We start from the raw sequence: 12,546 nt of genomic DNA on the forward strand, positions 1-12,546 counted from the left end.
GAAGCCTTTTAGATATGGAAGCAGAGATGCCATGTAGGTATTGTGATGTGTAAGTCTGGAGCTCAGGAAAGAAGACAGGGCTGGGGGCACCAATGTGGGGATCATCAGAATACAGATGACATTTAAACTATCAGGACAGGATGAGCTCACTTGGAGAGAGTATATCACAGAAGAGCTCTAGAACCTGAGCCTGAGATACTCCAATATGGCCTCACCTCTACCCCAGCCTCTCTCCTGCAATCATAGCATTTTATGTTAGTTTCTCTTCTTCCCAGTTCTTATTACTATCTGAAATTATTCTCTCCTTGCCTCACACCTTGACACAATGACACTCTGAGGGAGGTGAAACAAGGAGGCTGATTTGCAGAGACCAAGCACAGCCTCACAGACCATGTGGAGCCATTGCCCCCCGTTCAAGGTTAACTGTTCTGCAGCCTCATGATGCTTGTCTTTACTGCTTTTTGTTTGTTTGTTTGTTTTTTATTTTTTTGAGACCTTGGTCTGTCAAATGGCTTGTATGTGCCTTAGTCCAGTGACTAATTGTTTCAAGCTCTGTCTGCACAGAGCTCAGGGAGGTAAATGGACTCCTCATTCCCATTCAAGCCCCGTGACACTTGAGAGCATGTGAATTAGGATGCAGCTCTACTCAGAGCACGCACAGCACATTTAGGGAGCTAATTTCTTCATGTCATATTCCAGCCCAGTGGAATCTCATCTCTGATCAAGCCTAGAATACTCTTTAACATAATCAGACATAAATGTCACACCCCCAGGCAGGTAGGTGGGGGTCAAGGTTGGGGTTTTAGGAGCTGGGACCACGTAAAGTAAGTAGGGTCTATATCTAACTATGGTTTTGGTGCAAAGTAGAATCAGAGTCTTGGGCAGGTCAGGGTTATCAGGCAAGAGAACAACCCAGAGTAGAAAGTGCATTGGACCATGTGGAGTTAGGAGCCAGATTTATTGTAAAGATGGGAACAGTGGTCAAACAAGGCAAAACAAAGCAGCCCAAGTTGGGAGAGGAAGCTGAGGGGATGGTGAAGCAAACTTTTTATATCAGACTCTCACCTGTTAAAAGAGCAGGGCACTGGTAGAAGCTCCAAGATGGCATGGGAGGAGAAGTTGCAAACCACAAGCCACTTGTCAAAGAAGGAAAGACCCCATAATGGCTAGAAAAAATATTTTACTGGCCATTTAACACATGTCATGATGACTTTTAAATACTGTGTCAGACCCCTCTCTCTTCACCAGCCCTGATCATGCCCCTGGATGAGTACTTTAAGGAAATAGCCATCGATACCAGCAGTGTGTATACCTGCACACCGCATAACCTAGACACCTCTCGGGTCAGCCCTGAGAACCCATGTGCCAGAAGGGCTGTAGAGAGGAAACCACAGTCATGGGAATTGGGAGGCAGATGCCACCTGACCGTAATTTCACTCGAGTATTTGAGAATGCTGATTGCCTTATCTGAGAATTATAGTTTTTAGAAGTTAAAGGAATAGTTGATAGAATGAATTTGGGAGAAAGAAATGTAAAGTGATTTTCTTTTCAAGGGCATGTAACCAGATTGATGATTTCAAGTCATAGTGTTTTCCACCAGACAAAGCTACTCAACAGTATTGATGTCCAGAGACCTAATCATTGAGATGGGTCACCAGTCTCTGCCTCAGTCATAGCTGCAAAATCAGCAACTCCTGACTATTCAACACTGAACGCTGGCCCTTTCTGGCTTTAGAAGCAAACCTCTCATGTTAGTCTTTCCTAATAAAGTTACCCTTCAACATTCATGAGGAATTGGTCCAGGATCCCTCCTACCCATGGATACCAAAATCCACAGTCCCTTATATGAAATGACATAGTACTTGCATATAATACATCCTCCCATATATATTAAATCATCTTTAGTTTACTTATAGTACCTAATTCTAGTACCTAATGTAAATGCTATGTAAATAGTGGTTATGCTGTGTTCATATTATTTTTGTTGTATTATTACCTTTTATTGTTTTTTCCTCAAATATGTTTAATCCATTATTGATTGAATCTGCCAATGGGGAACCCATGGATATGGAAGGCTGACTGTGGCTAGTTTAAGATTCTTCACTTTAAGAGGCTTCACAGAGGGTGCTAAGGATTCATCTCCATTCTGCCCATCTAATGACCCACCATCTTGTGACCTCTTCTTGACCTTTGAGGTGGGAAGCCACATTCACAACAGAATCCAGATCCTGAATACCAGTGTGCACTATAGCCAGCTTTCCTCTCCCCATCAGAAGGCCAAGGATCAAATCGTTCCCTAAGCGTGCCACTTCTGCTGCCATTCACTCTTTCTTACCCTACAATATATCTGGCTCCTAACTCTACATGGTCCTATGCACTTTCTACTCTGGGCTGTCCTCTTGCCTTATAACTCTGACCTGCCCAAGACTCTGCAGGACGGGAAGGCAAACTCAGCAAGCAGTGTTCCTGCCCTGGCCATGGCAGGTATCCCTGTCTTCTGTGATGTCTTGGAATATTGTCTCACTGTCGGCTAGAACATCCCACCTCAGACACAAGGACTGGGTCTGTGTCCTGAAAAACATACAACTCCCAATAGATAGTAGTAGCTTGTTCAAATATGGACAGCTCAGATAAACTAAGCAGGAATCTTTTTTTGGTTTTCATATACAATATTGCCTTTGAGGCTAATCCAAGGAAATCAGATCTGTTTTGATTTGCTTTGTTTTTATTTGTGGCCTGGTAATGACATTCAGCAAAGGTTTTCTGAAAGAAAAAGTTTTTCTGAAAAAAAAACTTTTCTCTCTCCCTGAGAAAATTTTTTCCTATTATTTGCATTTACATGGCGCATGCGCCTTTGATTTCTTTTGCACACATTGCATATTGATACTATGTTGGAATAAAAGAAGTAATGAAATTTTAAATAAACATGAACTTCACAAAGAGAAACAGAAAGACAAGGAGTTTGCCAAGTCTCAGCTACCAAGGGAGAGTCCAGGCAGAGAGGCTTCTATCTCCTAAAGCGCGAGGATTAAAACTGTCCCTGAAGCTACTCTAGAAGTAAGTACAAAGCCTTCAGGGGAACAGAAAGACAAAAGTGCATGTCATATCCATGCAGTTTTCAGTAAGGTAATTAGCCCTTGATTTGCTTTTTTTAGATTATTCAGGTCTCAAAGCCTCTTGACTCCCTATTCTTTTGTGCATGGATGAAAATCATAAGCTGGTAAAGCTCGATATGACATAACTGTACATACCCTGTGTAATTAATAAGAGGACAGAGGGCCACAATGTTTAAGTGACTTGGTCAAAGTCACACAGTTAACTAGTGACAAAAATAGGACAAAGAGCTATGTCTTCTAATTTTCAAGCCATTACTTTCTGCTCTACAACACCTCCAACAACAACAACAAAAACCCTGATGTTTCTACCTCACGTTGTATATCACAAACAGATTTATGGCATCACTCTATGAGGTCATCTCAGCTATCAAAATAGTCAAATTATTTTATCTATTTTTCTAGATTTGTGGAATGGTGATCCACATCATGGACATTCATTGGACTGGCTGTGCTATGACTTCTATCATATCAACCAGTCCTGGAAGGATCATTATTATGTATTAGAGTGCGTGAGGAAAATGTTTGAGTCACTCATGACCATGTAATTTTAGACAAGTGGGACCAACTCCGTTTACTTTAACAGTGGCCTCCCTTCACCTAAAACTTAAGAACACTTACTTATCTTTCTACTTGGTAATAATGACAATGAACATGATCATAAAATATAGCTGTTGGGGAAAAACACAAGTATTACACAAAATTATCCAATCAAATGAGATAGGAAGAACATAAACTCAGTTTTGATGCTGAGTTTTGGCATCCTTATGTTCCAAAATTATTTTTATCATTTTCACTGCATTTCTATTTATAACACAGAGCAGAGGAAGAGGAAAGTTTCTTATTTTTCTCAGTTTCTTAAATATTTAGATCACTAATTTATGTGTCTCAGGCTGGAGTCTATTGTTTACCATTCTTGTTGGAATTTATGTAGGACTTTATTCTTTTAATACATGACTCTGTATTTGTTTTCCATTACACAGTTTATCTTCATTATATTCAAGAAACCAATAACCTTGGTAAATATATTTGTACCTGATTATATCAAATAGATGGATAAACCCAATTATTACGATGGCCTAATACATAACAAGCTTTAGTAATAAGCATGATTTTGGCGTGACATGGTGGCTCATGCCTATAATCCCAGCACTTTGGAAGACCAAGGCAGGCAGATCACTTAAGGTTAGGAGTTCAAGACCAACATGGTGAAACCCCGTCTCTGCAAAAAATATGAAAATTAGCTGGGTGCAGTGGTGCATGCCTGTAGTCACAGCTACTCAGGAGTCAGAGGCACAAGAAGTGCTTGAACCTGAGAGACAGAGGTTCGATCCACACCATTGCACTCCAGCCTGGGTGACAGAGCACAATTCTGTCTCAAAAAACCACCATGATTCGGGTCTGATTGGATTAGAAAGAATTTATAGGAGCACCTGGAAACGAGAGTGGAATCCCTACCTGAAACAAAAGGCTGACTCAAACGTGAGGTGGTTCCGCAGTCCACCCAAGTCTTCCATTAGCATCACTTTACTCTGCATTTCTGAGAATGGCAAAGGGAAGAGTCTGTTTTATGATAGACTTCCAGTTCTAGTTCCTACATTCTCTATTCAGACTAGGTACAAGACTCAGTTTGAGCGGGACCTGTGGTTTTCCTTCCCTCTTCATACTGGGTGCAATCAAAAACCCAAAGACAGAAGAGATTAATTACAAAAGCAACAGTGGGTTTATTTGGGCCATTTTATTAAGAATGTTTATGTTTTTACTTACCTCTTTAATTTGCATTTTGGAAATCCAATAAAAGTAGTTTGAAAATTATTGAAAATGAGATTTCAATATTGAAAACTTTTGTTGAAAGTGGTAGTTTTTTTCTTTGTATAATTTTTTGATGGGGTATTCTCTGCATGTGTGTAATTTTCATGTCACAAAGAAATAAGCATGCATATACAGATAATACTTGTATACAAGCATATGGACATTGCATTTTTTCAAAACTCTGTGGTACATTTTCCCTAATTTTGTTAATCCCAGAACTCTTACAGAAAAAATATTTTATTACATGGTCCCATATCATCGTACACATCTCAGAAGCAGGTATCTGGACCATCTGTTCTGCCCTTCCCAGGGAAGACTTTTATATCCTTCATTGGCCACTGCCAAAATGCTATGTTTTCCTCCTCAAAAGAGGAGAAAATATGTATATCACTTATTAATAACATACAGAATGAGGCTGGACTCAAGGAACTTCACAGGAGAGGGAACGGGAGAGAATACCATTATACCATTTTTTTTGAATGAGGAAAATATGTCTTCCTACCTTTGTGAATCATTTGATTTCTCAGGGTTTCTAGGTGGAAGACCTCACAGACTCGATCTTGAAGAGGACTTTATTACAGTCATGCACTGCATAACTACGTTTTGGTCAAGGATGGACCACACATATGGCAGTAGTCCAATACGATTATAATATCCTATTTTTACTGTCTCTTTTCTGTATTTAGATACACAGATTCTTACCATTGTGTTACAGCTACCTGCAATATTCAGTACATGCTGTACAGGTTTGTAGCCTAGGAGCAATAGGCTGTACCATACAGCCTATGTGTCTAGCAGGCAGCACCATCTAGGATTGTGTGAGTATCGTCCATGATTTTACAGTGATGAAGTCGCCTAACAATGGATTTCTCATAATGTATCCCTGTCATTAAGCTATGCATAACTGTACTTTCTCTTTTACTCTCTTTCCCTCAACCTATTAATTCTGCTAATTGTTTGGGAAGCCCATCTCCTAAATGACTTAACCCTCTGCTGAACTTTTTTAACCTCTCTAGGGACCAGTCATACAAATGCTAGTAATGAAATTTGTCTTCCTAATTCCCTAGCCATTAACTTTACTGTTAGCCAAAATCCCTGTTACCTTAATGTCAGCTTGCTTTACATTTCCTCAACGGACATGCCATTTTTAAAAAATAAAGGCAGCCCGCATTTTTTTAAAGGGCATAGAAAGGATTTTTTTTTTTTCCCTCTGGAAAAGACTGAGGGGATATTTTCAAAAGCCATCTATTTTTATTCAGATACAGCCAACAGTTCAGTTAAATACACAGCCAAAGTTTAATGCAGTCTTTGAACTTCCCCTACATGCTCACATTTAAGAAGGGCATATTTCATTTGCAAAAAATTATTTTAAATGTCGAATTTTGAAAATATTATTTCTAGTTCACCTGCCTTTTGAAAATGTTAGCTCCCTTTGAGTATACTCTATGACTATTATATGAAAATACGTTTTTCCACTTAATTACTCTGCTTAGTCTGCAGAAAATATTTTTAAATGATTGAATTAGGTGCAATATTATATAATGCCAGTTAAATGCAATTGCAAAAATATCTGAGTTCTTGACTTAAAAAGAAAACAGTATTTGTTTATTTGGGGTTCAGATTCTTATTCTAAGTACAGTATTCTACAGGTCTGTGGCATTTATGGCCAAAAACTAGTAGCCCTTTTGCAATACCTTTCAATCCTTGCCTCAGGGTTCTTCAGTGGAGAGCAGCTGTTAGTTGATACTGGCTGTGTTTCCCAAGCTTGGACCCCAAGTTTGCTTACCTTACAACAGATATCACTTGTACTTCATCCCTAAGTATTTATTTATCACTAGATTTCTCAAGTTGGTTTCCATGATTTAAAAAAAAAAAAAAACTATTGGCTTAAGATTTTGTTAACTCATTTGAGTTTTTACTAGATTATAAATTAAACTACAGCTAATAGGATTGTGTGTGTGTGTGTGTGTGTGTGTGTGTGTGTACACACGTGTTTGTTTATGTTACCATTTTTTTTAACCCAAAGCTATACTTGACACAGAATAAGAGATCAAAAATACCCGTTGAATGATTGACTGCCAATTATTGAAGGCAGCTTTATTCTATTAATATATGCTGGGGATCTAGGGGGCAATGTGAAGGAAAACTAAGCACAGGCCTTCACTCAGGAAGCTTACCTGAGGGCAGTCTAACAGGGATTGATCATAAAAACAAATAACAAATTTCAAATGTGACAGTACAGTGATACCAAGTGCTCTTAGGGTCTAGATGAGAGGGATCTTTTTGGGAGACATCTGGGAAAGGGTCCCTGAAGAAATTATTTGAGTTGAAATCATTAATAGATAATAACCAGAAGAAGAGAAGAGGAGAGTTCCCTCATGTTTAGTTCATCTCAGGTCAGTTCTTTTTCTCTCACTCTCGTGTTTTTCCTTGGTATTTATCACTAAAGACTCTTCCTCTTTTTGCCTGCTGCCTTAGTTTGCTAGCTACTCATGGACTTCTGCATAAATCTCAAAGGCATAAGTCTCCTTTTAGGAAGCCGCCAAAACTTACCCTTCTGATACAAAATGTCAGTATTATTTTAGAAATGAAGGACTAACTGTCAAAGAGAAAAATGAGTTGACAAGGAGAACATCTCCTTTTCTGCTAATTACTTTAACTGCTAATGTGCTTAGAGAAGTGCCCCATGGTAAATCAGAATCAGTGATTCTGATTAGCTTAGTGGCTGGTTGACTAGTTAGTGGCTAGCCAGATGTTGGTTGGCTGGCTGACTGGCCAGCCAGATGTTAGATGGTTGGCTGACTGACTGACTGGGTTGATCGGGTGGTTTGGCAAGTGAAAGTAAGGGTGGTAGATGAGCTTTGATTTTAAAGCCAAACTTAATTTTATTCAAATTCTGACTTATCTTTCACTAACTCTATGACACCGGACAATTTATTCTATAAACTGAAGCTCACAGAGCTTGAGTAAATTGTCCAGTGCTTTTCTCATAGTTATCATAATATCAAAGATGATATTGCATATATAGCTTTAGCATGGCACTTAGGATACATTAACTATTCACTAATATGTGCTCACTATTTTAAAGAAAAGCAAGAAGCTCGAGTGCTTTTTCCAAAAGGAACAAAATTAATGAGAGCAAAAGATTAGACTGTCTTTAAATGTTAACCCTGTTAATCTTAGTCCTTCTAATGCTTTACTACTGCAGATACACATCTATTGCAGACCAGAAATAGATATACCTAAGAAGGAGATAAAACATGTAGAAAACTCACATGCACACAAACAATTTTTTTCCTTGACAGATTAAAATTTAATTTACTCACCCCCCTATCATTCTTCCAGTCTTCCTTATCACCTTCTGATTTTATTATTGCAGGGCTCATTAGGATGGTAATTTTCTCTACCAAAAAATCGGGAATGATGTGTTATTCCTTGACATGGATCATGGTGGTTACTCTGGTGTTTGCCTTATAATTCTTTGCTAAACTGAACATTATGTTTTATGTATTTTTCCGTATGCACACTCACACTTAAACATGCATAAAGGAGGTAAAATTGTTATCTAAGAATGTGATGGATAGAACAGACCAAATTTAAAGCAATGCTATGCCTACATGAGCAAATTGAAAGGAATATGCAAGCAGTGAATCTGGATCATAAAAAAGAGGAGATGAAGTTTATTCCAGCTACTCCAGATTGGCTATCTCTGTATCACAAATTGAGTGGCTAGAGTGGCAAATTACTAAACTCCTTTTTTTTTTTTTTTTTGCTAGTGTATGCACACGTAACCTGCGCTGTAGAACTGCAGGGCAGGATCGATGTCACATGCCACTTGCTTAACACTGGGCATGAAGAACTTCTCACTGTGGCAAAACTCTTTTATAGACCTCAATTTCCACTGCCCCATCTTTTCTAGTCATCATTGTTAGCATTCATGCCACATGTGCATGATTTTAGAGCTAGCTGCCCTGGTGTATTAAATGCCATCAGAAATGACATCAAGAATTATAGATCTTTATCACTAACAAGCACATTTTGGTTTTTCAGCGCCGACTGGGAGATGCAGCAAAGAAAGCCATCAGCAAACTCCAGGTCAGGACCATCAAGAAGGGTGACAAGGTAACAAGCCTCTTTTCTTTTTGGTGAGGAGCTATTCAAAGAAGCTTCTTACTTTTCTTACACCCAGGATGAAAGAGAGGAAAGGATAGGAAAAGAAATACACACTAACAGTTGTCCTATCAGTATCTGTTATTATACTCTTCTTAATTAAACATAATTTAAAGTTTCCTATAAAATGCATATGATATGATAATAAAATAGTTATATAGAAAATATGAGAAACTGCTAAGTAAGTGTATAAAAAATAGATGAAGCCAGAATGAAATTAGTACACAAACGGATTACCTAAAATGTGTAATGGAAATGGGTCTCAAATTTAGGTTGGGGCTTTCTAGCAGCCAGTGCAAAGGAAACAATATTCAGTTATATTTAATGACCTTATTCCAGTATCCCACAAGATAAAATCAAAATGATTGTTCCTGATATTATAACCCCGAGAAAGCTTTTTCATGAATCTTTGCAAGGAAGACAGCTTTATTTGCTGAGCTGTGTTCTTCACTTAAGTCTACAGTATAAATGCAGGAAGTATATTCAATCCCTCTGAATTCCAGTATTCAGACCCTCGAGGTTGACAGGTGGGGTGGCTCATTCAATTCTAGCACTTTGGGAGGCCAAGGTAGGTAGATCACTTGAGGCCAGGAGTTCGAGACCTGCCTAGGCAATGTAGCAAGACCCTGTCTCTATTTAAAAAAAAAAAATTTTTAACCAAAACACAGAGCCCCAAGTCATTTCAATAGCCTCCTTCACTGTAGAATGATGCCGTAAAGCCAAAAGCAATAGTGTATCTTTAGGAGGGAAAACAAAGGAGTCCTGGCCAGGTTTACAGGCTTCTAAGAGTCTCCCTTATTCAACCCGGGCCAAGTTAGAGCAATGGATTACACATGGGTTTGGGGCTCCTTGGAGCAATGTAAGGAATTTACAACTCCACGTATAAGCCGGTACTATCTCTAGTCTGAATAATTGATTTATCTCACAAATTATATGATTATTTTTCAAGTATATAAAAATGCCATTGGGCTTATAAGATAAAATTCATTTAAAAGCAATACTACATTGAAAGTACATTTTAGTCATCATGTTATTTCCACTTAATCAGAGAATATTAAAAGTACAAGGATTATTACATAAGCACTATGTTATGAGGCATTAAAAGAGGTTTATATACTTGAAAAAAATGGAATTACCATTTTGTTTTAATATTTATTTTACACACTAGATTCCAGAAGAATGAATAGATTAAATGTCATTCACATAGTTCACCATAAATACTATTTCTCATCCTGAAATTTTTGATATGTCACCTCTACTTATAATTAATAGCATTGTTAGTAATGGTACTTTAGAAAATGGTTTTCCTCACAAAAGGACTTGCAGTGGAACCTAGAAACAAAAAGTAGAGTTTGGAAGGAATGGAAACTAGGCCAACTGATGGTAAATTTGATTTAAAAACTGGCACCAGCACTGCTTAAATCTTTGTTTCAGGCAAGCTCTCCTTGGATTCTGGCTTGGATATTTTATACAAGAGATGAAGCTAAGAAAATAGGCTCATCTGTGGTTCCTTTGTTGCAGGAAACAGAGTCTGATTTTGACAACTGTGCAGTTTGTATTGAAGGGTACAAGCCCAATGACGTTGTCCGGATCCTGCCCTGCCGGTGAGTCACAAGGCTGCCTGCTTTTGATTGGGCTGTATGTGTGGAGCGCACCCCCAGTGGCCTCCCTGGCCCAGACCTGCTGGGCATAGTGCTGTCAGGTTGGTCTGCCCCAACATTTCCATGTTTCCATTGCAGACGACCCAAACATTTTTTTTTGTTGCATAACCTTTGTCCTTGAAAACACTGTGTCATTGAATATTTTTCTGACCCCCTATCCCCTTTGCATCAAAAGAAGTATACTGCTATGCACTAGAGCTTCATGATACAAAATTTGATGGTGTGGCCACAAAGTACAAGTTTTCTTGAACAACACATCTATGATGTTCAGCACCAATTCTGGCTTGTACCAGTACCATTTTAATTAAAATAGTAAACTCTGAAAAATATTTTGTGAATGATCATGAGCAATGTGGTAATTAGAATATGGTCAGGAGTACGTAGGAAGCCAAGGGCAGATCCCATGTTCTTTCTTTCTTTTTTTTTTTTTTTTTTAACTAATAGAAAGAGAATGTGACACTCAAAATTTTTCTCATAAAATTCTTGCATCTAGGGGAGGATGCCAGGCAGGTATAGTTGGGAAAATTCCCCAGGTGATTCTCATATGACCCTATTCCCTCTCCCTAATTGAAATTTACTGTGAAGGTATCTGAATTCTTTAATTAAATAAATTTAAATACTTTAATGAAATCAAATCTTTTAGTCATGCGAAATCCATCCTTTGTCATTGACAATTTTTTTAGTGTTTTTTCATCTGTGCAAATGTCTCAAAAATAAAAATAAATTATTTCTTGTTGGGAGATTCTTCATTTAGAAAGACTGACTTTCAACATTCTTAGATACTTTCAGCCAGGCACGGTGGCTCACACCTGTAATCCCAGTGCTTTGGGAGACCAAGACAGGAGGATCGCCTAAGGCCAAGATTTCAAGAACAGCCTGGGCAATATAGAAAGACTGTCTCTACAAAAAAAAATTTAAAAATTAGCTGAACGTGTTGGTGCTCAGGACATGGCGGCACTAGCCTGTAATCCTGACTACTCAGGAGGGTGAGGTGGGAGGATCCCGTGAGCCCAGGAGTTCAAGGTTATATTGAGCAATGATCGCACCACCACACACTCCAGTGATCGTGCCACTGCACTGGGTGACAGTGAGACCTCATCTCAAAAAAATATTCTTAGAGACTTTAAAAGTAAAGTAGGAAAACATATACCACAAAGATGTAGGACAAGTCGCATATTCATAAAACAGTGCAAACTTTAGAACTGTTTACTAGAACTACAAAAGAAACAAAAATTACTTTAGAGGAATGGCTTAATAATCCCCAAATGACAAAGAGGTGACAAAAAATAAGTGGCAGGATACTAAAATTGATGTATCAACTCCCAAAGAAACAGACCTTGGTTGAAATGTCCATGGGCAAATTGATCATCAGGAAAACAGGCATTAAGGAAGTACATCCTGGTGGCCCCAGCTAAAGCCTTCATTTGTGATTCACTTTCCCTTAGTTTGTGGACAAAATCACAAATAGAGACACCTGAAGATTTGGTAGTTTCTTTCATATGAGGATATGCTATATTAATTCTTTCTAGTAAATATTACATATACTTAGTGTTGACTCACTGATTTCCAGAAACACAGGCAGACAAATGTAGTATGTGAGCTACAGAATGCCTCTTGGAGTAACATCTTTTATCTCTGCAGTATTTTATTAAAGGTTTTCTAAAGCCTCTTAGTTATAAGCAAATAAATTGCTTTCCTTTAATTTTTTTTCTTGAAGATTATTTAAAACCTTATGAGAGTACTACTAATAAAAAAATTGAGAGCCAGTTTAAGTTAAATATCTACCTTTT

The 12,546-nt window shown here is 38.1% G+C and overlaps 1 protein-coding gene across 2 annotated transcripts in view; it reads left to right on the top strand.

Annotated features, from left to right (window-relative positions):
* Positions 1–12,546, top strand: part of RNF150 (ring finger protein 150) — a 276,189-nt gene that overhangs the window by 183,829 nt on the left and 79,814 nt on the right. For both annotated transcript variants that reach the window (XM_003928023.3, XM_074396885.1), the window contains exons 3-4: positions 8,976–9,047; positions 10,617–10,699. In XM_003928023.3, coding sequence (XP_003928072.1) covers positions 8,976–9,047; positions 10,617–10,699 — 155 coding nt within the window. The remainder of the gene's footprint in view (positions 1–8,975; positions 9,048–10,616; positions 10,700–12,546) is intronic.

Source organism: Saimiri boliviensis, chromosome 3, assembly GCF_048565385.1.
Source record: "Saimiri boliviensis isolate mSaiBol1 chromosome 3, mSaiBol1.pri, whole genome shotgun sequence".
Lineage (NCBI taxonomy): Eukaryota > Metazoa > Chordata > Mammalia > Primates > Cebidae > Saimiri > Saimiri boliviensis.